This window comes from Venturia canescens, chromosome 4 (assembly GCF_019457755.1).
Source record: "Venturia canescens isolate UGA chromosome 4, ASM1945775v1, whole genome shotgun sequence".
Taxonomy (NCBI): Eukaryota; Metazoa; Arthropoda; class Insecta; order Hymenoptera; family Ichneumonidae; genus Venturia; species Venturia canescens.
Window position 1 is genome coordinate 4,280,911 of NC_057424.1, and position 22,999 is coordinate 4,303,909.

General features: G+C 38.1%; 3 protein-coding genes and 1 non-coding gene across 4 annotated transcripts in view; 1 reads left to right on the forward strand and 3 right to left on the reverse strand.

The window, feature by feature from the left end:
* Positions 1-7,042, reverse strand: part of sprt (PDZ domain-containing protein sprite) — a 26,743-nt gene extending 19,701 nt beyond the window's left edge. The window contains exon 1 of the mRNA XM_043416648.1: positions 6,538-7,042. The gene's annotated coding sequence lies outside the window, so the exon portion shown is untranslated. The remainder of the gene's footprint in view (positions 1-6,537) is intronic.
* Positions 5,060-6,190, reverse strand: LOC122409017 (golgin subfamily A member 6-like protein 22). Its single transcript, XM_043416204.1, has one exon. The coding sequence runs from the start codon at positions 6,188-6,190 to the stop codon at positions 5,060-5,062; it is 1,131 nt and encodes a 376-aa protein (XP_043272139.1).
* A 3,675-nt stretch (positions 7,043-10,717) lies between the features above and the next one.
* TRNAR-UCU (transfer RNA arginine (anticodon UCU)) lies at positions 10,718-10,790 on the reverse strand. The gene has a single exon. It is a non-coding gene; the product is annotated as a tRNA-Arg (tRNA).
* Positions 10,791-12,361: 1,571 nt separating this feature from the next.
* The window catches only part of LOC122408950 (uncharacterized), a 50,827-nt gene continuing 40,189 nt past the window's right edge, over positions 12,362-22,999 (forward strand). The window contains exon 1 of the mRNA XM_043416085.1: positions 12,362-13,036. The gene's annotated coding sequence lies outside the window, so the exon portion shown is untranslated. The remainder of the gene's footprint in view (positions 13,037-22,999) is intronic.

The following is a 22,999-nucleotide window of genomic DNA, read 5'->3' on the forward strand; positions in this document are numbered from 1 at the left end:
CATATTTTTCCCTTTTTTGAAATGGATTATTTCCGGCAGGTATTGATCAAGAATATTTGTTGAATTTATGGGCCCATGTGGTTCGCCAGAATGTTCCCATCCCGAGCTAGCGCTAGTTTTTGGGGAAACGTGTACCCCACATTTTCTCTTCCGTTTTCTCTTATTAGCTCCCCTTTTCACCTTTCGATTCAGAGCTACGAAATAGCATACAACTTTCGATGCGTAATCCGATTGCTTGTACAGGATATCGAGACGATTGTTATAATCCGGAATATCCCATGAAATTGAGATTTTCCATTTATCCTCTGTCTCTTCTCCCTCTTGAAACTTTTCCTTTACTTTTATCATAGCGAATGAAATTTTCGTCGGAATGAAAAAGAACATTTTACGATCTGAAAATGTATACCAACGAATGTTTGTTTTCTCGTGTCAATAACGAAGCTTCGTAAAGTAATTTTACCGAGGAACGACGAATCTTCTTCGTCGTCGTTTTACGATAAAATATTCTTTGCTGATCGGTTTTTTCTCATGTTTGCTTTTTTCTTATTTAGATCAATCAAAGAATTGAACAATGAGCCAAAAATTTATTTGTCTTTCCAGAAATACTTCTTTAAACTTTCTTCCGTTTTAGTATAGCATTGAGTCATATTTCTGTCAATCGTCGAGTTATGTGTTACATGGGGGGGGGGGGGGGGGGGAGACTGAAACGAGACGAGGGGAGCCGGCTGCAGTGCAGCGTGCATCGATAGTTCGAGGGTACCCGAGCTGGAGTATTCTTTCCCCAAACTCTGCCATAGCAGCTGGTCGAATTCAACATTCAAAGAAACGAGGAAAAAAATGTCATGCGGGGAGGAAATAAAATCGGAAAATCTGCCCCTTGAGACACCCCGAAGTGTTGAATGGTCAAGAGTTCTAAAGTTCAAAGGTCATCCGGATACCAATATATCCGTATAAATATTTTAACAGATATAGGGTATTATTCGGAGCAATAAAATTCAACGATTCCTTTCTAAAAAGTTCATTAGATCAGATCCGCCAATAATCAATTCGAAAAGGATCGATCAAACTTACGAATTGGCTTAATAAAAATGTAATAAAATTCGTTCGCAATTCGGACTGTATTATGACGTCACTCTACTTATAAACAAACCCAAACAATCGACTAACTTCTACATAAATTATAATTCAACTGTTAAGAACTACGAAACAAAGAAAAAAAATAATATTAAGCTACCAACGAATACATAAAAATCTATTCATTCATATTTATTTATGCTTGGGAACACAAAAAAAAATTTATTTTTCATATTTTTTTTGAGTCCAACATTTTATCATGAACAAAATGTTTTCAGACTTATTTTTCATAGAAACACAATGCTGGCATCGATTTTTTTCAAAATTAGCTGCACATGTGTCGTTTCGCCAATTTCATGCTTCGAATACGTCAAGTTGGATAAATTTGAGGGCGGACGACGTCGTTACACATCCGTTTTCGAGTAAGTACAATCCTATCAGGAATTCTGTGCCCACGTAGCGTGTAAACACACACGTACACACACAAATATATGAAGTATGAACGTATGTTTGCAGTGGGCTACGCTTGCCTAAATAATGTACGTTCCGGAGCGAAATTTCGACGCCATTCGTCATGGTTAGTGAATATCCAATAGTCATAAATGCGCATTGAATAGACAACATGCAGTCTTGGCGGAAGTATGAAGTTTATATGACAATGTCTCGTCATCAAACACTAATATTGTCGTCATCGTTATTAGTTTTGAGTGAAAATTCTTGAATATCTCCGCAATCAAAAATCACACGATTTACCTTGAAAATGTTGAGCTAGCAGTTAAAGTCCACGAATGAAACATAAGACAAAATATCGATGGTCGATGTTTAACAAACTCGTTGATATTTGGATGAGGCAAATATCACTATAATTTGCATCGAAAAGTCTGCAAAGTCGCTGTCGAACGACTTTTTTGCTTCCTGTTTAAGTCAATATGAACAAGGCCGACAGATGAAAAACATTTTATAATTATTTAGATAAAAATATGGCTTTTTCGTAGACAACGCGTGTATGATAAAGGACGGAGTGAGCCCTGGATAAAGGTGAAATATAAATATGCGCATAAATTGGGGATAGACACCCTTGCATTTGGGAATTGAGTGGAGGGATGAACAGTACAAGGGTTTTTGTGATGAATCGCATTTTAATGCCGCTCGAGCTGGTTCTCTCGTCGTTAATTTAGGTATCATCGTCACTTCGAACATCCGGAACTTTCGCATACGCGATAGGAAAAAAAAATAAAACGAGTTTTCGACCCTTCGCGTGAACCCTCTGTCATTGAACGATCCACAGATTGAATCGCATTACTTCTGAGGATAAAAGTCAAAATGGAGGCTTTTAAAGTGCATAAATTACATCATCTGACGTTTGCTCAGAGAATTTACGAGTTGGAAATATGCTGCTCGTATTAATATGCATGAAAATAGGGGATGAGAAAACATGCAGGCAGCCAGAAAGTCATTGTGTCACGTGTAAATAATCTGACGGCGAAAAAACGCATTGAGCAGGACTGGAAAACTTTCCTCTTCGTTGATTGACGAAAAAAAAACGAATTGAAAAAACAATTGAATACGATTGTGAGTAAGAAACAATTATTTCAACATCCGAATACTCGAATCACCGATAAAAAAATAAACTTAATTTTCCGTCGTTGTTGCACCGAATCTAGTTACGATGAAAACAACTTTGAAGTAAAAAAAATATTGGGGATAAGAGAAGAGAGTTTTTCGAGTGAAAAATCAATGCAAGGAAAAACACTTTGAGGGGTTGAAAGTTTGAAGCTTTCGAGAGAGGAAGAAAAGAGTTAGAACACGTGTGAAAGGTATTTGCAATTTCACCGGTCTTCCTCCTCCTTCTCTTTTCCTTCTTCTTCTTCTACCTTGAGGCCATTCCATTATTCATGCTTGCGTGAATAATTGCTCGAGAATTGTACGGCGCGGTATAAAATATACGCTTATGCTTTTCTATCGCGCTTTCTCGGATCTTAAATGAATTAGTCGTTAAGGCTAAATCCTTTTCGTAAATAATCTCAATTTTTTTTCAACCCTTTTGAATTATCGTAGACAAATAAAATGTTATTAAAACGAAGGAGAGAATGAAACCGACGAAACCTCCTCGAAGAGTCTCCGCGAGAAGGATTTTTTCGATTTCTCGATTCTCAGTTCACGATCTCGCATGCTCAACACGTTCCGTTCCGTCTTAGGACAATTTATTGCTGCGTAAATTACCGATTTTCCATAAACTTCACCGCGTCGCTGGACAATTACGGCGTGTCATTAATTAAGAGAGCGAGAGTTACGAGGGACGAGGAAAAATTGTAAATGCAACGATGCCTTTTGCTGAAGAGTTTGAGCAAAAAAATGACCATAAAAAGCGAATAAATTGACGAGTTCAAGCTGCAGAAAAATCTTGATTCAATTTCAGCGGATTTTCATTCTCTTCGATCGTCCAAAGATTCATTATTTTCCATAATATTTTTTCAACGTACTTTTTATTGATTTCAGCAAGACCGAACATCAGAAAAAAAATGTAAATATATATTTGACACAACAAGTCAATGACCGAGCGGAAAAACGTGGGAACATTGATAAAAAAATGGGTTCCAAGCCCAGCTGCAAATTATCATTTCGCTTTATTTGCATGGGTTTCCTTTACCTGCGACGAGGATGGACATTTCGAATGAGATGCAAGTCCGAATAAAAACGTGACTTAATGACACACTGCTAAGTAAATTACGACACCTTCAAGGGGATTATCCGAGAGGGTTCGAGGGGATGAGAAAATAAATTGGGGATGTACACCGATTGGAATATGCGAGAGAAAACGATAAACGGCTTCGCTATTCCTTATTTCGTTTATCAATTTTTCAAACAGTGTTCCGCCGCGTACAATTTTATTAATAAATTCGCAAGAATTATTGTCCCCGTCAGAGAGACTCGTCTTCACATTTTGTTCCATCTTTTTCGTAATTTTATTTCTTTTCAACTACAATGATGATATTATTATTTGATGAAAGTCTTTCACAACCTGCGCTCTCAATGTTATTATCACACGAGTCCTTTGACACAAAAAGTAGAAGAATTTAATTATTGCGTGGATGCGTTACACGGTGTCACAGAAAAAGAGAATTAGAAGGTTCATAAAATTTCGTGTCACTCAAAAGAAAGCCGTGGGAGAGCATGAATTTCCCACGAGGTTTTGTGTTTTACGGTTATTTCATGTTTTTCTTCGCGTTTGTACCATTTAATTTGAATGAAAAAAATAATAACGTTGGACAAACGCGACACGATGACCATTGCACAGTGCACGCGATCTATTCTTCTTCTCTCGCCACTCGAAAGGGTGAAAAAATCGTGAGAATAACAGTGGCAAAAAATACCGACTACAAAGTCCCAATAATGTAATGTTATTTTTCACTTGATCCAATTGATGGAAAAAAAATTTCTTGAATTTGAGGGTGAAAAATCAGGCTCAACGTTCGATTGCCTCTGCTGATAATCGCCATCCCGATTCGTCGAACGAGTCATAAATTTCAGAATCATCAAATCAATTAAGAATCTCCAAATATCTTGCGAAGAATAAAATATCACGAGAATAGGAAGTAGTAAAAAAGTTCTCGCGCATGTTAACGGACGGAGGATCTTTAAAATCCACCAACAGTCAAATAACACCTGTCGACAGGTGTTGTGGGCGTAGAGCGGAATAGCCTTTGCTCCGTCCCAGCCGATACACTGGCTAAAAACACGTCTTCCTGTTCGTCGTTCTTTATTTTCTTCTTCTCTCTTTCTTTCTTTCTCTCTGCCCTCGCACTCGTTGTTGCTTTCCCACTCGTTTCGACGCCTCCCAAGTAACCACGAATCGTTTATTCATGAGCAATAAAAAGGATTGTGATGAAATACGCTAATCGCGTGTTTCCGGATGTATTATGAAATGACAATCGGTTATTCGCACGATCGAAGAAGTTCAATAGCGAATTTCCCATCTTTATGATCACAATGCTGGCGTGACAATCGATTGAGCAATCACTGTTCGCTCGTCCTCGGTCAAACAATCGTCTCGAACGTAAGGACCAACGTTTTTCGCGTGTTCCAATAAAATTTTACGTCTTTCCTCGAGAATTCGAGTGTTTCGTATTCTTTCGATCTCTTGGTCCCGTTTCAATTCCTCGTCGATTCTTTGCTTCTCATTTTGCCTGATCGTTTCTCTTTGGGCCATCAGTTGCATCAAATCCTGTCGATAAATCATTTTGTTTCGAATTTTCGCCTGGTTGGTCAACTTTTCAATTTGTTCATCCTCCATGATCCGCCGGATTACGTTTTCGGTGAATTCTTTATCGAGGTCATCATTGCGGCGGGATAATTCGGCCGCGAACTTGATCTGCTCGTCGAGGCCTTTCTTCAAATACTCACGCATTTTCTTCCTACGCATTTCTTCCAAACGTTCCTGGATCACGATTTCCCATGATATTTCCTCGGCCACCATATCCCGAGTCCTGGAATCGTGCTCTATTGACTTTTCCGCTTGACGGTCGATCAAAATAGCCGCAACTCTTTCAATCAACTTGTCGCGCCTCTCCCGCTGCTCTTGACAAAGTTTTTTCACCTCGAGCACTCTTTTTTCCAACTCTTTTTCGTACTTTTCTACATCTCTCGTCATTTTTTCTTCATTCTCGCGGGCTACTCGTTCCCGGATTTTTCTCATCTCTTCCAATATAAGTTTGTCTCTGCTCGTTATTTCCATCATTCTTCTCTTTCTCTCGATTTTCAGAGCCAGTTCATTCTCTTCTACTATACGGTCAAATTCTTCGAGCAATTTTCTCTCCCTTCTCGCCTCTTGATCCGCCAACTTTTTCTCTCTCTTTTTCTCCGACATTTGTGCTTCCAAGTCTCTTTTGTATTGTTCTCGCATATCGCGCATCCTCGATTCCCGTTTTTCCTCTTCTCTCGAAGCTTCCAACTCGCGACGCTTTTCCATATTCAAACGGTAGTTTTCACGTATTTTTGAAAATTCTAATACTCTTTCTTTATCACGAATTTGAAATTCGAGCACTTTTTTCATATAAGCATTGCGTAACTCGGCTTCGAGTTCGGCCACGCTCAGATCCCGATATTTAGATGTCATTATTTCGTGCGTTTGTTTTTCTTTCTTTTTCCAACTATCGAATTATTTTCTCTTCAGATTTCAGCAGTATTGTGCATGAGCGACGGGGAGTCTGAAACAAAAAAATAAATGCCTCGGACGTTCAGCGACGAAAAGGATCCTTGTGGGTGACTTTTTTGCCGAAATTAACAGTTTTCGTCCCAGCGAGTTCTCGCTTTATCACACTCGACATTTGATTAATGAAAATTTTAATTAAAAACGGACTCTGTCGCTCATGCACTCCCGCTAACTGTTTTGGAAAAAGTTCGTAGCGCAAAATGAAGGAAGAACAATTGAAAAACAGAGCAAATAATTTGTTCCTTTCGTACCTGTGTGCGTTTGTGTGAATAGCTCGAGGATAAGTCTCGCCTTTCGGGTCAGTTCGCTCCGATATGCAAATCCTTGAACACTGATACGCGCCAAATCTTTAATTCCCTTTCATCAAATTCAAACAAATATATTCACTGTTTCATGTTTATTTTTCTATTTACGATTTTTCCTCTCCCAATTTTCCGAAGATCAACTTTGACGTATTTTAATTTTGTTTCACGTTGAATTCAATTTTAATGACCGAAATATTCGAGCGATTGTTCATTTTTTACGATCCCCGTAACGAGAAGTAAAATCAGACGATCAGCACTGTCAACTTTAATGCTTTTACTACTCCGGGCCACTGTTTTTATTCGTATTGATAAAAGTAATTTTTACAATAAGGATTAATATTTTTTTTTAGCTTGAACGCCGGAAGCAAACTTTTTCGTGTACGAATGGAGAAAGGTAAAGAGCCTTGGCTTAATGCGTACAGTACGACGGATCGGGACCGACTAACCGGCTTTCCGCGTGAGGGCACAGCCGAAGGAACCTTTTGCCGGTTGCCTTAGGGGGGACTCCTCGCCTCGACCATCAAACCGCATAACACCGAACACCCAGTCGGAACCGAACCGAACACACAAGACCGAGGAGCTCGATTTATAGCGTTGGACTGACTTTTCCTGAATTCGGGCTCGCAAGGGTTATGCTGGTTCGAACTCGAAAAAGAAGGCGAAGCACAGCGAAAAATAATTAGAAAATTACTCCATTTGCTAGTGACGATTGTTCGAATGATCTTCCAACAACTTTTGATTTGATGAACATGAAGAACACTCGAAATAGTTAAAAATTTTATTAAAAAGCTGTAATTTGTTTATGATAAAGAATAAATAAAGTCGTTATAATGAACGAAAAACAGCATTAAAGTGAAAAATTAATGAAAATTTATGCGCAAATGGAATCCCCTTACGTGACTCGCATTCCCCCAATTTAGGATAATATCCAACTCACTTTAGCCATTTGTAAAAGCCAGGACACTGCGGAGCTCCTCTTGCGGTCCCTTCCAGGCGAAAGAGATGGACGAGGAAAGATTAAATCTCGGCAAAGCACGGGGTATAATATCCCAAGAAGGTGAGGATGAAACAAGAAGTGAGAGAACGCGTTACCCAACCGTACAGGCTCATTCAAGAATCCATCACTTACGTAAATATCCTTAGATTCATAAACAAAACAAAATAATGTAAAATTTCATTGGAATGGCAAATTTTTATAAAAAAAACCGAAATTCAAGAAATTTTTTGCCACAATTCATGTCTTTGATGTTTTTATAATAAAATGATGGTTTTTCATGATAGAAAGAGTCTTCAGGTGCTGTCATATCGGAGAGGGACATAAATAATCGGAAAAAAATATTTCCTCTATTTAATTTGAATGGATAAAAGCACAATCGGTGCAAATTCCGTTTTGCTAGTGGTTCCTTTCGGATAACGAAAATTTCGTCATACGCTCAGCACTACTCGGGAAGAAGTAGCTGTAGAAAATAAAAGGTTTTGTGAATTTGTGTGTGGGCATGTACGCGTGGGTTATTTGGCCGGGTATTTGGTCGTAAGTGGCCGTATGGGTAGAGCTCCGTGTATGCGTTGGGAGGAGAGACAGGATCGTAAAAAGCTTTGAACTTGAAAGAAATGCAATGAGAGGTCTGGAGATTCCTCTCTCCATCAGTATCGTCTTTTCCGTGGCTGCTATGGCTACTCCCTCTAGAAGAATCGCACTTCCCAGGAAAGGAATAACTCGTTACGTTTTATTGCGCTAATATTGTGCTGAAATAGCAGCGAGAGAAGCGTTTGAGGGAAAATGACTCGGAAAAGCGATTTTTTAACGAGGCTACAAGTGCAGGAACGGGGAGAGAAGTGATTGCGCAGTAGGAGGTTTTGGTCGATGGAAGCAAAGGGGCTGATTTTTCTTTGTAAATGGTGCTGGAAACATTGAGAAATGTGTGAATAATGTTGATGAAACAAAAGCCGTGAATAACGATACTCAAAGTGAAAATCCCCTCGGGAAGGCGACAAATTAAAATTAAAAAAAAAAAAAAAAAACGCAACAAAGGGAGACGGCTCGATGCTCCATAATTGTTCATGAATCAGCGTGCTGCTGCACGACCTTGACTGCGCGTCAGCATCCTTAATCAAGTGAAAAAATAGATTTTCATTAGCCTTTTCTCTCGTGCTATGAAAAGTCGAGGGCACGCTACGTAACGAGTGTTAAAAGAAGTGAAAAAAAAAACGTAGCGGCAGAAGCAGAAGAAAAGTAGGGAAAGGCCGTGTAATGACGTAGAGGGACCACACGTTGACATACATAGTTTTGTACACGCGATGCGACAAATCGATTCCGTATAAACTAGCTCTGCACGGTACTTGTCGTTCCGAAGAACGTTTACGAGCCACATCGCCAGTCATTTGCTGGACTATTCTCAGTACATACACTCCGGTATATACGTGCATTTTTCTATACGGAGCTCCGTACATGTGCGTGTGTTTACGTTGCGTAATATATCATGCTCGATCGGAGAGACACGATACAATAGGGAATTACAAAAAAAAACCATCCGATCTATTTATTAATTAAAGTGTCTTATTTTCTCTGTCCCTGTCAGAATATCAAGTAATTGAAAAACAGGCATGACGAAGTAATAGAAGTAGCAATCGCGAATGCAATATCGAGATTTTCAAGTACAGTAAAACTATTTGTGCATTTGCCAGTGGCAGAAAATTCTTTAGTTTTCAAATTCACAATGTTGGAAAGCACTCGAAGGAAATATATTCTTCGTTCATTTTAAGAATTCAGCTATTTCCCGAGGGCACGCGAAGTTTTTCAGGGAAGAGCAGAGTCATTCGGGATAAATGATCTTATCGCTTTCATCGTAAGTACACGGGCTGTCAATCGGCACACTCGTTCAAATAATTTCCGTCCTATAGCAGATGAATAATTCATTAGTTCTACCATTTGAAGTTTCCTGTATCACTATCATTTTATCTCTATCTATCGATACGCTTTTTTTTCATTTTCACCTATATACTGAAAAAGACAAACGAGACAGCCGAGTGACTCGGATTGACGCAAGTAGGTTCGCTCCTGTGTAAGCGGACACCGAGACACGAAGCATCGAAATTTTTTTCATTTTCTTCACTCCGCTCCGAAAATGTCAGATCTTCGTCTTACTCAAACTTATTTCAACCTCCTTTACCCGAGCTTTACCAATGTCCGCCAAGAGCTTTCGTAACTGACCTGGAAATGTCACCTGACTTCAATCATGATGCTTTTTCAGAAATTAAAAAAAAATTTATCAATTTTTTATAGAATCATTTGATGGTCTTTCTCATTGTGACTTACGAAAAAGAGGCTCTCGCTCTTTCTCTCTTCCCGGCTCATTACGGTCATTATTTTTGGGTGTGTCCCAAAAATTCATAAATTTAGATGAAAACATTCGAAAGAAGAAACTCCCAAGATGGTTTCGCCGTAATTACCGCACGATCCAATGACTACTTAAACTTTTTCCATGAAAGGTTCATGGCTGGTCACGGAGCGAATTTTTAACATTTCCCAAGTATGGAAAGTTGGCACATTTTAAATAAATTTCCTCGAACCTCAAACAGTATATTTCGCCAAGTGTGATGTGATTTTGTTGAGTAAAAACGACCGAAAAGCAGAAAGAGTTATGGACTTTGATTTTAAAAAAGTCAAAAAAATAGTGCTTTCATTAAGAACTCCCATGCACGGTATAATCACCAATTAAAAATTGGTGTTCGTTATCTGTATTCTGACGCACCAACATCATTTAAAAAAAAAAAAAACAACGAAGATCACGTAGCTTGGAACATGCGTTCATATTTGATTCTGTGTGATTCACCGAGCTCGATTATTTCGGTGATGGAAATTGCAAAAAGCTTCTTCCTACGCGTTACAATTATGTTTTTCATTGCAATTATTTTTCTCGCTCATATTTTTAAAGTTCCTCCAAGCCCAGATATAGAAACAGGAAAAAAAACATTGCTGTAAACAAGGCTGTAGCAACAGGGATTGAGCTCGACTCGTATAGTCGATGATACATTGTCGGACGCTCGGAAAATCGATGAAAAAAAAAGTTGGAAAAAAAGCAAAACCATACCAGTGGTCATCTGCAATTAAGGAAAATTATTTTAGCATCCCTTGCGGGGATCGAACCCGCGACCTTTGGATTAGAAGTCCAACGCGCTATCCTCTGCGCCAAAGGGACCATGTTCATTACCAAACAAATAAACGAAGGGGTAGGAGAATTCGCTGACTTTTTTCGTCGGTGATGTACTGTCGAATTGAACTCGCGCGGGGTCGAGAAACTCATCGCGAATGAAGGGCTATTGATTCAAGACTATTAATTAAAGTAATCGCTCGTTTACAAATTTGATGGTGCTCGTTAATATTTGAGGGACCATAAAATAATTATGTTCCACTCGATCTCTTCAACATCGATATTTTCAATGGAGGTTATTGAAAGATGAACTGATTTGTATCCAAGTTAAATAACATCCAATTGATAAAAGTGCATGGATAAATAGAAAGTTGCATTATTGTTTAGTGAATGAAAGTGGAAATTACGGTGGATCGAATGACCTCCGAGTTGTTTTCCGATTGAGAGAACAATGAAGGATGCCTATTATTATTATTATCTGCACTATACTCGGCAACAGGCAGGCAATCTTGGGAGAGTAAATTTCAAGCATGGCTGGCCCGAATTCGTCAAGACCATTCCCTCTATCTCTCGTGATCTTTAATAGCAGACAATTTAATTTGGCAAGAGGCAGCGTCCGGACTATAAACGTGTACGAGATCCTTAGATACGAAGCTCTTTATGAAGGACTGTTTTGACGGGAGAGAGAAAGAGCGAACGAGAACACGAACGATGCGCCTGTGTACGTGAACAAACCCGGAATAAAACTTTCCGGACGGAGGATGCTCCGAGTGGAATTTTCGCGAGTGTAAGATTGACGTTAAACTTCGCTTGCGACGCAGAGGATTAAAATTGGACGAGACGAATGAGTGTCAAAAAACAGTGCCGTTTCAAGAGGGATCCAATAAAGTTTCAATCAGCATAAACAAAGTATCACATCGCGAGATGGTGCCATTTGAAGAGCTCCAGAAAAACAAGTCCTTCTCGGCGGAGATCGGTAAACGAAAAAAAATGACAGCTGATTGTACGGATGAGAAGGGGAACCCTCGAAATCCGAGATATCGGCAACATACGACCCGCGCAAACCCAAAAAATCTGAAAGCTCAACAGGCTCAAACTCCCCCGTTCAAGGTCAATGGGGCTAATCTGACGCACTGATCTAGACCCGTTCACCCAAGCGCCGTCAGATTCGAGTCCCGGGTCACATAACGCATCATTTCCACGATTAGATCGCACATTCTCATCCTTCCATTCTTCCACAAAACTCACTAGATCGAAGAGTCCAAATATAGGCTGCTAAGAACATGTGTTTATTTCGCGATTTGAGTGGCACGTCCGTTGAAAGTAGGATTCGGGTATGGCACAGCTTACTCGCAGCGGAGCATCCGCACGAGCGCTTTCCCAGGTGTACGTTCGCCTGGGACGAATCGTCGCGGTGTAGGAGAGCGAGAACCATCTCCAATAGCAACGCCACCCACGGCTAGGTTTGCTGGCACATTCCCTCTGCCCCTGTCCTCCCGAGCCTCGAGTACGAAATAGTCCGCGCGCGTTTCTAACCACCCCTTCCCGCAACTCCGCCTCTGGCAACCCCGACCGCGACGCTTCAACCCCCTCGGAAAAGCGTTCAGTGCCAGCGCTTCTGTTGCTCAATGCGTTTGGTTTTCTTTCGATCTCCTGGCTCACAGAGTTCTTTCGTACACGTTATGAGCATCGTATCGGGATAATTATTTTCGGGCATTTAGACCGGTTGATAGCGTGGACGGGCGAAAAATGGCGATTCCCTGGGACAGTGATAATCAGCCGGAGAATCTTGGCTAGACCGGAAGTGCATCCGGTCGATCGTACTGAATATTGGGGCGCTCCTATCAAGCATGAACGACGAAGAGGAAAGTGCATCGGAATGCTTGAATAATGCTCCCGGAAACATTGTCCCTTTGCTGGATGCATAAAAGCATCGAAACTGCGGATTACAGTCCGAAAATCGTTGGATATACGCTCACCGGTATCTGGAAATCATCGAATAAGCCCTCTTCTTTGAGCTCCAATTTCGTTTCCGTTCAATCATCGCGACTGTCGGCTTGAAGGACAAAAATAAAAAATATATCTTTTGTCCAGCAGCCCGACGGCGGTCGAACCGGGTTTGATCGGGGTCCGAAATTTTTGTGAACAAATTCGCCGAGCGACGATCTTCGCGCGGCTTTTCGAACGTTTATTTTTCGATTTATCGCTCACCTCTAACCACTTCATTTCCTGTGCTACGCTGTGTGTGCATAAGTTTTCTTTCCTGCTGGACGCATTTATTTCTGCTGTATTCGGTAAGTTCAAAGCAGTCGCGTATTGTTAATCGAATAAGAGCGAGGTCATGTTATGTGATTGAGATCATGTTCTTGCGGTGGACAATTTCTTGTCACGTACGATTGAATACTAGTGTTTATAGCGATTTTCACGAAATATAGATATTTATAACTCATTACGGTTATCGACAGTGAAAAAGCATTAGGAGTATCGTCGATCGGACACAAGATTGTGGACACGAACCGGGCAACTATTATTCTAAGCTGTTTTGTGGCAAACGAACTATTTGAAACGAGGCTATTTATTCCGTGGAAGGAATCAATTATTCGTGAAACAACATGTCAAACAAATAATTCATTGAGAACAAATGTTGGGCGAGTGAATTTTGACTGAAGGAATGAAGCTATTGGGGAGTTTCAAGCGATGAGGCATTTTTCAATATTTAATAAGGAACACCTTGATGTAGACCGTTTGTCAATCGTAATGAAAAAAACCTGCGTTTTTTCCCGTCCTTTCTAACTTTTGCCTCGAATCAAAAGTTTTGCATGAATTTCGGAAAAGGCTCTCGCTCTTTCGCTCACGAGAAGAACGAAGAAAGAATTTGTCCGGAAATATACGATCAATAATTCGATATTTCACGAACGTTTTTCAATGTTTCAGGAATGAAAAATACTCAAACCGCGTGCTTACCACCCTCGCCTTCGGCTCGGGTGACAATTCTGCCCGCGGTTTGAGGTAGTCTACTTTCCCTCCCTAGGTGTGTAATATACTATTATGTTCGCGCATTAGAAATTTGCATTACAGCTAGCTGCCCGTCCGAGCTCTAATATTGTTGATTCGCGTGTACTGATACTTTAAATACGGATCAATGAAGTCGTTACGCAAAAGCCAACCTCTGTAATTGACATACTCGTTCTCTACAGATAATTGATTGCATCGATTCTAGTTTAATTTATATTATCATGACCATTATGAGCCCTTCGTCTCTATTTCTTTCAATGAACACCGCAAGACTTCACTATGGCTATTTTCGTCTTACCGTTATTTTATAATAATTATTATTTTCATTATCATTATTAATATTTTCAAATTATGCTGTCGCTAATCCAAAAGATCGCACGAACATTTTGCACTTGGGTATTATCGTTCGGGTATCGTTTTATCGTTTTATTACAATAGGAAAAAAGTTGAGGTGTTCAAGGCTTTGTAGAATACGTCAAATGGAATATGTTTTTCATTAAAAAAAAACTGTTCTGTTAGACGATTCGGTCATTTTATTACACTCAAGTTTTATCAACTCAATTGAAGACCAAAAATTATTACATGTATTGATAAAATCAAATCGGTTTTTTCGTTTTAATCGTTGAATCAAGGCAAGATTTTCCTTTGAGTGAAATCATTTTTGAGTAGAGATATGCTTATGATTATATTCGACGTACGTTGCGGAATAAAATTTTTTAGTTATAGCCACGAACAATCCGAAAGTTTCCTTCGCGATAAGATTAATTTTTTGTTTTTTTCCACATTTCGCTAAATTCTTTCGCTACTGTTTGATTATAAACTATGTTCGTGCTCTGTCGTTTCAGAAACGATGCAAATATTATAAGGGAGACCGGGGCAAAACGGGATACCTGAAAAATGAGAGAAATTTTTTTGTCTTTTTTTTTTTAATTTTTATCCTAGTCCGACAAGAACATGAAACATATTTTTTCCAAAATATCTTGTTTTTTTTGGATTTTCATTTTTTTTTTTCGAAAAATTAGTTTTTTTCAAATTCTCTTTTTTTTACATCACTTTTAAAGTGAAAACGTTTTGCACAGATATACAAAAAGTATTTGTAAATCTGCGATTACTGCCTCGCAGATTACTGTTTAAGACAGTAATCGCAGATATATGTTTGCGGATCATCATGTGTGGTTACACCTGCACACGAATCATGTGCCCACTCTGCACAATTTTGGCACTGAATCCATGATTCAGCAGATAAAGAATACAAATTTTTACAAAATAAACATCGGCAATCTTCGTTATTATTCATATCATTAATTTTGAATTGAATTACAGAGGGTGTGCGTTCGACGTACGTTAGAGCGTTGTAAGCGCTGAGAGCGCTCACAGCGTGAGCTCGACTTACGTTTGAGCGCTGTAAGCGCTGAGATCGCTGTCAACGCTTACAGCGGTAAGTCAGAAGCACTCGGGGTTACGGGTGTAAAATAGACCCAAGGTGCATTGAATTAAAATTATAGTAAAAAAAAAATCATGAGTTTTTGAGGGGTACCCCGTTTTGCCTCGGATTTTTTTTTCTCGAAAATTGAAAAGAATTCCAGTACATTTCTTAGTTTTTGGAAGTAAAAAATAGACAGAGCTTCCCAAACTTCTGAAAAGTTCGATATTTCCTTAGGTGTCTCGTTTTGCCCCGGTCTCCCCTATAAACAACCCAATATCTCTTGATTGACTGAAACACTCAAAAAAAAATTTTTTCGTTGGCCAACTTGTGCTAATATCGGGAGAAAAAATAGAAAAAAAGAATTCTCGGAACCATGGTAACCGAATTTTTCAACATCAAGGACCATCAGTTGCGTCATAAAAACGTGAATGAAAAAACCATCAGCGTTTGCTGACAACTCTAAATATGGCACCGTAGTAATCCTATGTGTTACCCAATCTCCCTGTGAAAAATGAATCATATTTTAGTCCTTTTTTCACATCCTCCAGAGGAGGGAGAAAAATTCATAATTCATGAGAATCGTACAGAGTTCAGAGGGTCGAAAAAATGTGGAGAGAATTCGCAACACGAAAGCCCAACTCCTTTTGAAACAAGGCTTTCGCATTTAATAACAGATGGAAATAAAATTCTACCTCCACTGAGAAAGCTGCTTTTTCTTGAAAATAAAAGGAAGAACAGTGTTGCATCAAATTCATTCGCCCTTTCCACGATTCCCGATCTTTGTCGTTCTTATGCTTTTTAACTAATTAACAACAAAATAATCATCAGTCATATTACTGATTACTGTTTCCTATATTGAAGGATGATTCTTATGCAATCGTTTATTCACTTTGCACAATTTTCGTGCACCCCTAACATTCAATTTTTACAAAAACTATTCGCTCTAAATTCACGATCTTTTCTGCGTCCAGGAGCAAACACGAAATACTAAAATTAGGAAGCAAATGTCACGCTTATATAGATTCGTGGAAACTCTTAAGAGAAAACAGGACATTCGAGTTTCACATGTTGTTGGAAAAATTTTGGAACAAGGCTATGGCGAACGCGCACTTGAATCGACTGAATTCAACTGAATTGAATTCAGTGTGACTAAATTGAATAAAATAGTTTCGCCATAACTTTGAAATTTGAAAGGTCTCGGTTTACATGACACTGGATAGCTTGTTGTTTGTTCCTCGTGGTTCTTATATGTTTGGGTAATAAAAATCGATCGGATATCCGAAAAGCGAAGTCGCGACGTGCGATTATTTATTTCGCAAAATATTGGCTGCCTTGGGAATTTCTCGACGAAATATCAAGAGAAGGAGAAAGAGAGAAAAGGAGATTAAAATACGCTTGTCGGGGAAAAAGTGTTCCCTGTACACTATCCGTAGACGTGAAAAACACGCACAAATGTGTAGAATCAGTACATGCATTAATCATGGACATAGTTGTAACGAGAATGAGGTAGAGAGAGAGAGAGAGATAGGTAGACTGACTGACTGACTGAGTTTATTTAGCCATCTGGCTGCTTTCCTCTTGTTCTTACAATCTTTCATTTTTACACAATCTTCTTATGGTTTAGTTAGAGTTACCATTAACCTATTGTTCATGTCTAAGACGCAGGGCTAGCCTGCGTTTAAAACCTTTTAGAGTCGGCTCTGATCGTCTGGCAAATTATTAAAAATGTTAAAGCCCCTATACATTATCGTTTTTTCAGCCGTTTTTGTTCTCGTAGGAGACATTTTTATTTTATTGTGGCTTCTAGTTTAATATTGATAGAAAGAGAGAGAGAGATAGAAGTGCGCAAGGAGGGGAGCCGAAATCTACCAAGGTGCTCAGCCCTCCAAATTTGAGGATAGAGATAAAATCGATTACGGAAATATTAAGTAGCTGGCCATCGACTGGAGCGCATCAAATCATAAGGACGTTCGTGCAGATAAAACCCACTTTGAAAGAAAAAGTAAAAAAAAAGAAGAGTCCGTCTCTTCATCTATCAAATTTTCAGGACTCATTCCCAGATCACGATCTGTCCAAGGGACATCTTTTAGTCGTCCAAAAAAGTGGAAATCATCGTCGACATACCAGCTTACACGCATATCGTCGAACAAGCCATCGATCGCTGACGTCAAACTCAGGACACAGATTGTCACCTTAATCTCTCTCTCTCTCTCTCTCTCTTAATGGTGAACATGTTTATGCCGGTGAGAGGGATGCTATACGTACTTGATCTAATGAGTATTAGAGAAAGAATAGAATAAAACGTCCGAGTAATTGTGTATAAAATGAAAAATGGTCTGACACCTCAATATTTGAACGAACACATACGAACTGTGAAGGAAACCCATGGGTACAATACGAGAAATAAGGATAAATTATTGATAAAAAGCACAAAGACTATTACAGCAAAAAAATCTCTTATAATCAAAGGTTTTGAATTATATAATGAATTACCGAAATATGTTCGAGATATAGAAAATTTAGAAAGATTCAAATGGAAACTAAAGGAGTTAATAATGGAAAACAGAACGTTAAGGTAATGTAATGTTAGCATAAATGTGAGAATATGTAAAAAAGGAACTGTAAATATCAAATTATACTACCTATTGTATTTATATTGGCCCTGCTATAAGCAGTAGTAGCTGATGAGCTAAATAAACCATATCAATCAATCAATCTCTCTCTCTCTCTCTCTCTCTCTTGCTGCATGTATGATCAAAATAGGGCCAGAAAGAATTGATGAAGTCCGAGAAACCAAGTATCTTCGTGTTGTAATTGATGAGCATCTGTTACTAGGAAGCCATACGTGGTATAAAAGATGAGAAAAAATTGGATTTTTAAACCGAGTGAAACGATTTTTAAGGATAGCGACAAGAGTAACTATATGCAAAACAATAATTGCACCACACTATGAATATTGTAGTTCGGTAATGCTCAATTGTAGTAAAGAAAATTTAACAATATTGCAGAGAACACAGAATTGCGCGCAATGTGCGCAATTTTGATGGCTTATGTGTATATGCCTGTGAGAGGGATGTTGTAAGTGTTAGATCTAATGAGTGTTAGAGAAAGAATAGACTACAATGTGCGAGTACTTGTGTACAAAATGAAAAATGGTCGGGCACCTCAATATTTGAATGAACATGTGCGAACGGTAGAGGAAAATTACGGATACAAAACGAGAAATAAAGACAAATTGATGATAAAAAACACAAGGACCGTTACTGCCGAAAAATCGTTAGTAACCAAAGGATTTAAATTATTTAACGAATTACCGAGATGCGTTCGGAATATAGAAAATTTAGACAGATTCAATTTGAAATTAAGAGAGTTAGTGGTGGATAATAGAACTTAAGGTAGTGTAGGAATATTGTAAATAGAAGCAAATGTAAAATGTTAGATTAAATTCTTATTGTATTTTTATATTAATTCTGCTATTAAGCAGTAGTAGCTGAAAGCTAAATAAAGCATATCAATCAATCTCTCTCTCTCTCTCTTTCTCTTGGTGTTTTATTAAGTTCGCGAATAAAAAAAAATCATTAATGGGAAAAGAAAACGATGTTTTATAAAAAGACGAAAAGATTAAAATTATCATTGTCGGTACCAAATAGAATAGAGAATTTGTAGAATAAATATTGATTCTGGTCTGATTATTATTTCCACGTTGTGTAATTATTTTTTTACGCCTCTTTATTTTCACTCTTTAAAGAAACATTCGTAACAAAGTCACGAATCAATTGGATCGATTGAGCGCCACTTCTACGTAATTAAGATGATAACGTTTTTTCAAACGTGTCAGCCACTAAATAGACATGTAGAAAACCATAATGATTTTCTAAAAAGAAGTGTGTAGTCTCAAAATGTTAGAGCTTTGCAAAGCGATTTTGAAATTAACGAAAATCCATTCCGATGGAAGCGGAGTACGCAGACACGAGAAAAACTCATATGAAATGATGGTCCGCACGATCGAGTTATTTGGAAAATCACGTTGACGAGAGTATGTATAGGAAACATGGCGAAAGGCCGGATACTCATATGCGGAGGATCCCGGAATATTCAAGGAGAGAAATATTTATTACCGAGGGGAGCTCAAGGAAATCCGATGAAATCCTCTTTTCATTCGTGCCCTCTCGTTCCCCAATCTCATATAGCCCATAATCAGTAACGAGGTGAAACTTTTTCTCTTGCACCGATAAAGGGGCTGGAGGGGCAGAGAAGGGAGTCCAGCAAAATATTTGTTTGCTTTTATTTCCAACACTCTCCGATGCACTTACGAGAGAATAAGTTTGCTAACCGTATGCAACTCGATTAATTATCGATGATAAAAAAAATTACTACGCTAAAATTACATTTTTCTGTGTCTATTTTAATGAGTCTGCAAAATTTTTCAGAGACTTTGATCTCTCGTTTCCCTTCCTGTTGACACGCTCCTAGTCGAATAATGTGAATGTTCATTAGGTAAATTATTAATTTTCTATCGCAGACATGTCAGATTCAATCTTTTTATTTGCGTTCATCTTACCCGTGGAAAGCGCTTTTTCAAGAATAAAACAATGTTCAAAATGCTCATATTTGTAGTGAAGGAACGTACAAACTTCTCGTCGGAGACAAGGCTCGACGCTTTTAAAACGAGGAAAAAAGGCTGTTTCTCGGTGACTCAAAGCGACTATTAGCACGAGACACAGTGACAGTTGTAGCCACAGAATACTTCTCTACCATATCTGCACCGGTCGATAAACACACTCCAAACTCAATGCCCAAGTGAAGCGTGAGAGAAAACCATTTTTTCACTTTTACTCATGCTTCGTAGAAATTTCTCTCCACGCTATTTTTTGCCTCACGACAATAACTTGAGGGAACGAAAGGTAACAGAAATAATGAAAAGTACCTGAAAAGAAAAATTAGTTTTTTTCCATTGACTTGTGCTCAGAATTCCCAAAATTTTCATCCCCTAAAATTGCGTTCAGCGAGTCGTAAAACATACTCAGAGGGTCCGAAGATATTCGATCTTTCGAGGACGAAACGACCAATTTTATGTAGGAGTAAGACCATCACTTTCTTATATATGATCAACATTGGCTCCAGAGGACACACAAATTATTTCCCATGTGACAACGAATTAAATTTTAAACTTTTTACTTTGCGCTCACGAATGATGATTTTACCTTGGCCAAGTTTATCGAAATTTTTTACCTTTCCAGGGCATATCTAAACCTTAAATATACATAACTTAATTGGACAAAGTTTCAACAAAATGTCGTGGACTTCCGCACAAACCCTCACCGGGACTCCACGTTCGTTTTAAATCGCTAAAGTCGCTGTGCGAGGGTTCACTACAAAAACTAAACAGAAAATAAGTGATTCTGACATTTGAAATATACATGCGAGCTCTCAAACATTAAACGATCATGAAAACTTTTTTCTTTGTGACTATATTTTTACATTATTTTTCTCTGTAAATTATTAAATATTTTTCAAAATATTTCTTCCTCCTGATGGATTTCGAATTTTGTAAATTATTTTGTAGAATATACACCCAGAATTAACTCAATAATGATGAAATCCCGATACATGTAAGGGCAAAATACAAACTTCTACCGACGTTTTCTCCCCAGGCTTGTTCACTTATAGCTCAAAAGCAGCTACGCACGCATGACAATAAATATTTCATGGGCGGAAAAGCGGATAGCTCACAGTGAGTTTGAGCTATTAGCATTCCGTTTATTATTGCGTGAGAACAACATTTTGTTGGCCGAACTCACTACGAATTTGTTGAACAAAATGTAATGGATCCACCAACATTTCCTGTTCGATGGCAAACGTTTTTCTCGTTCGAAAGTCTGTTTAACTGTATAATGCGAAAATTTACTTTGGAGGAATTAGCTCAAGCATCGTCGAATGTGTGTCGAATATATTTGTTCGAAAAACTCGAGTTTGAGCATAGTTTTTGGTTAGTTTAATCTGCAGAAGACCGAAAACCGTTAATATAAACTTGATCTATAATCGGTGCTTTGTTCATGATTGACATGGGATTACGCTGGGCAATTTCGTAGAAAATTCTAACTCTGTGAACCCCGGTTATGTAAAGGTTAATGGAATTTCGGTTCCAACGTCGTTCACCGAATCGACTATTATTGGAACGATAACGGGGAAAATAGTTTATTTTTTGATGTTTTGTTACTGAGTCAACTCTCATTTGTCTAACTGTACTTAGGTTTTATTACGAATTGTTACGAATTTATACGAATTATTTTGATCTTATCTGAAAAATATATCACGTATTGCTCGATTTAGATTCGAAGAAATGAAACTTTTTATCGTCGACAAAATTTCAAAAGATTTGGGTTACGTGCGCATCAAGAATATTCGACGATTAATTTGTGTTCAACTTTATAAATGGGCCAAAAATCGTGGCGAACGCACAATGCAATGTGGTAATGGGCTGAGAATTCGAACATAACCAGTGAGGCCAGTACTCCATGGAGTTAACATCGTAAATCTTTCAATTTTATCGATCGATGATTTTGATTATTATTCATTGATAAATAATTAATTGATTTCAATTGATTGATTTCAAAAATAAAAGATTGAGTGGGGAAAAAGGTGAGCACCGTGATTCGATTTTGATAGCCCAAAAATTTCAAAATGCCACAAAATTCTGACTCATCAGTAAATGATCATTAGGGTGATGCAAAACAGATCGATATTTTTTTTTCTTGGAGCTCTAAATCACCCTGATGATCATGCATCGGTAAATGAATGAAATTTAATTAGAATCAATGGTTTCTTCTACTACTAGCATTAAACTGCTTGAACATACTGAGAATAGATAGTTTTATAATTACACAAAATTTTTGTTAATCCGACAAACTGTGATCAACAACAAAATGAAAATCACAATTCTACTGAAGATTTTTGTTGGATTAAGGAATTTTTTATGTTGCTCATGATTTGTTGATTCAATAAATAATTTTGTTGGATCACAAATTTCTTCCCTAGGTGCAATTCATTTGGACATGGTTAGAACTTTTTTCTATAGATATTCTCATGAATTTGGAGACACAAAAAAAAAACAGAAATACAAAAACTAAATTTCCCATGAACAGGACGAAAGTAGGAAACTTACGACGCTGAAGTTTACAACGTTGAAGTCCAACGGAATTAACGAAAGTAACATTCGTAATTCACCAATGTTTTATTTCACGAATATACGAATTGCAAATTAAGCAGACAGAATTGGAGAATTATTGGAATTATTGGAGAGTTTTTTTAGATCATTTCTTTAGACTACAACGTTGCAAACTTCAGCGTCATGGAAACTTTTCCTGTGGCTCAATTGTGAATTATTAAATTGAGTTTTGGACTAACACGTATTTTTCTAATGGTGTGAGTGTACAAAAGAAGTAATGAGACGAACAAGTTTCTGAGTTTTTATCTTGGCTCTTTATTCAGTAGAATGGGCCTCTTATTCATCACACGGCGTATATCGATTATATCTTCCACTCGAGCCCTCTTTGCTTTTAATTAAAAATGATTGCAAAGATTAATAAGGCCTCCCCCGATCCCTTTAATCAACTGTTTATAACCTCATGAACCTCAATTACGTGTCGAGGAACAATCTTCACCGCGAAATACTTCTCGTCGTAAACCATTTGCTGACACTTCGTAGGGTCTCTAGAAGATCATAAAAGAGTCATTAAAATTTATATTATTGCAGCTTGGAAAAAAGTCACGAAAATTCTGACGTTTTAATGAATAATATTCGAATGATTTTTCA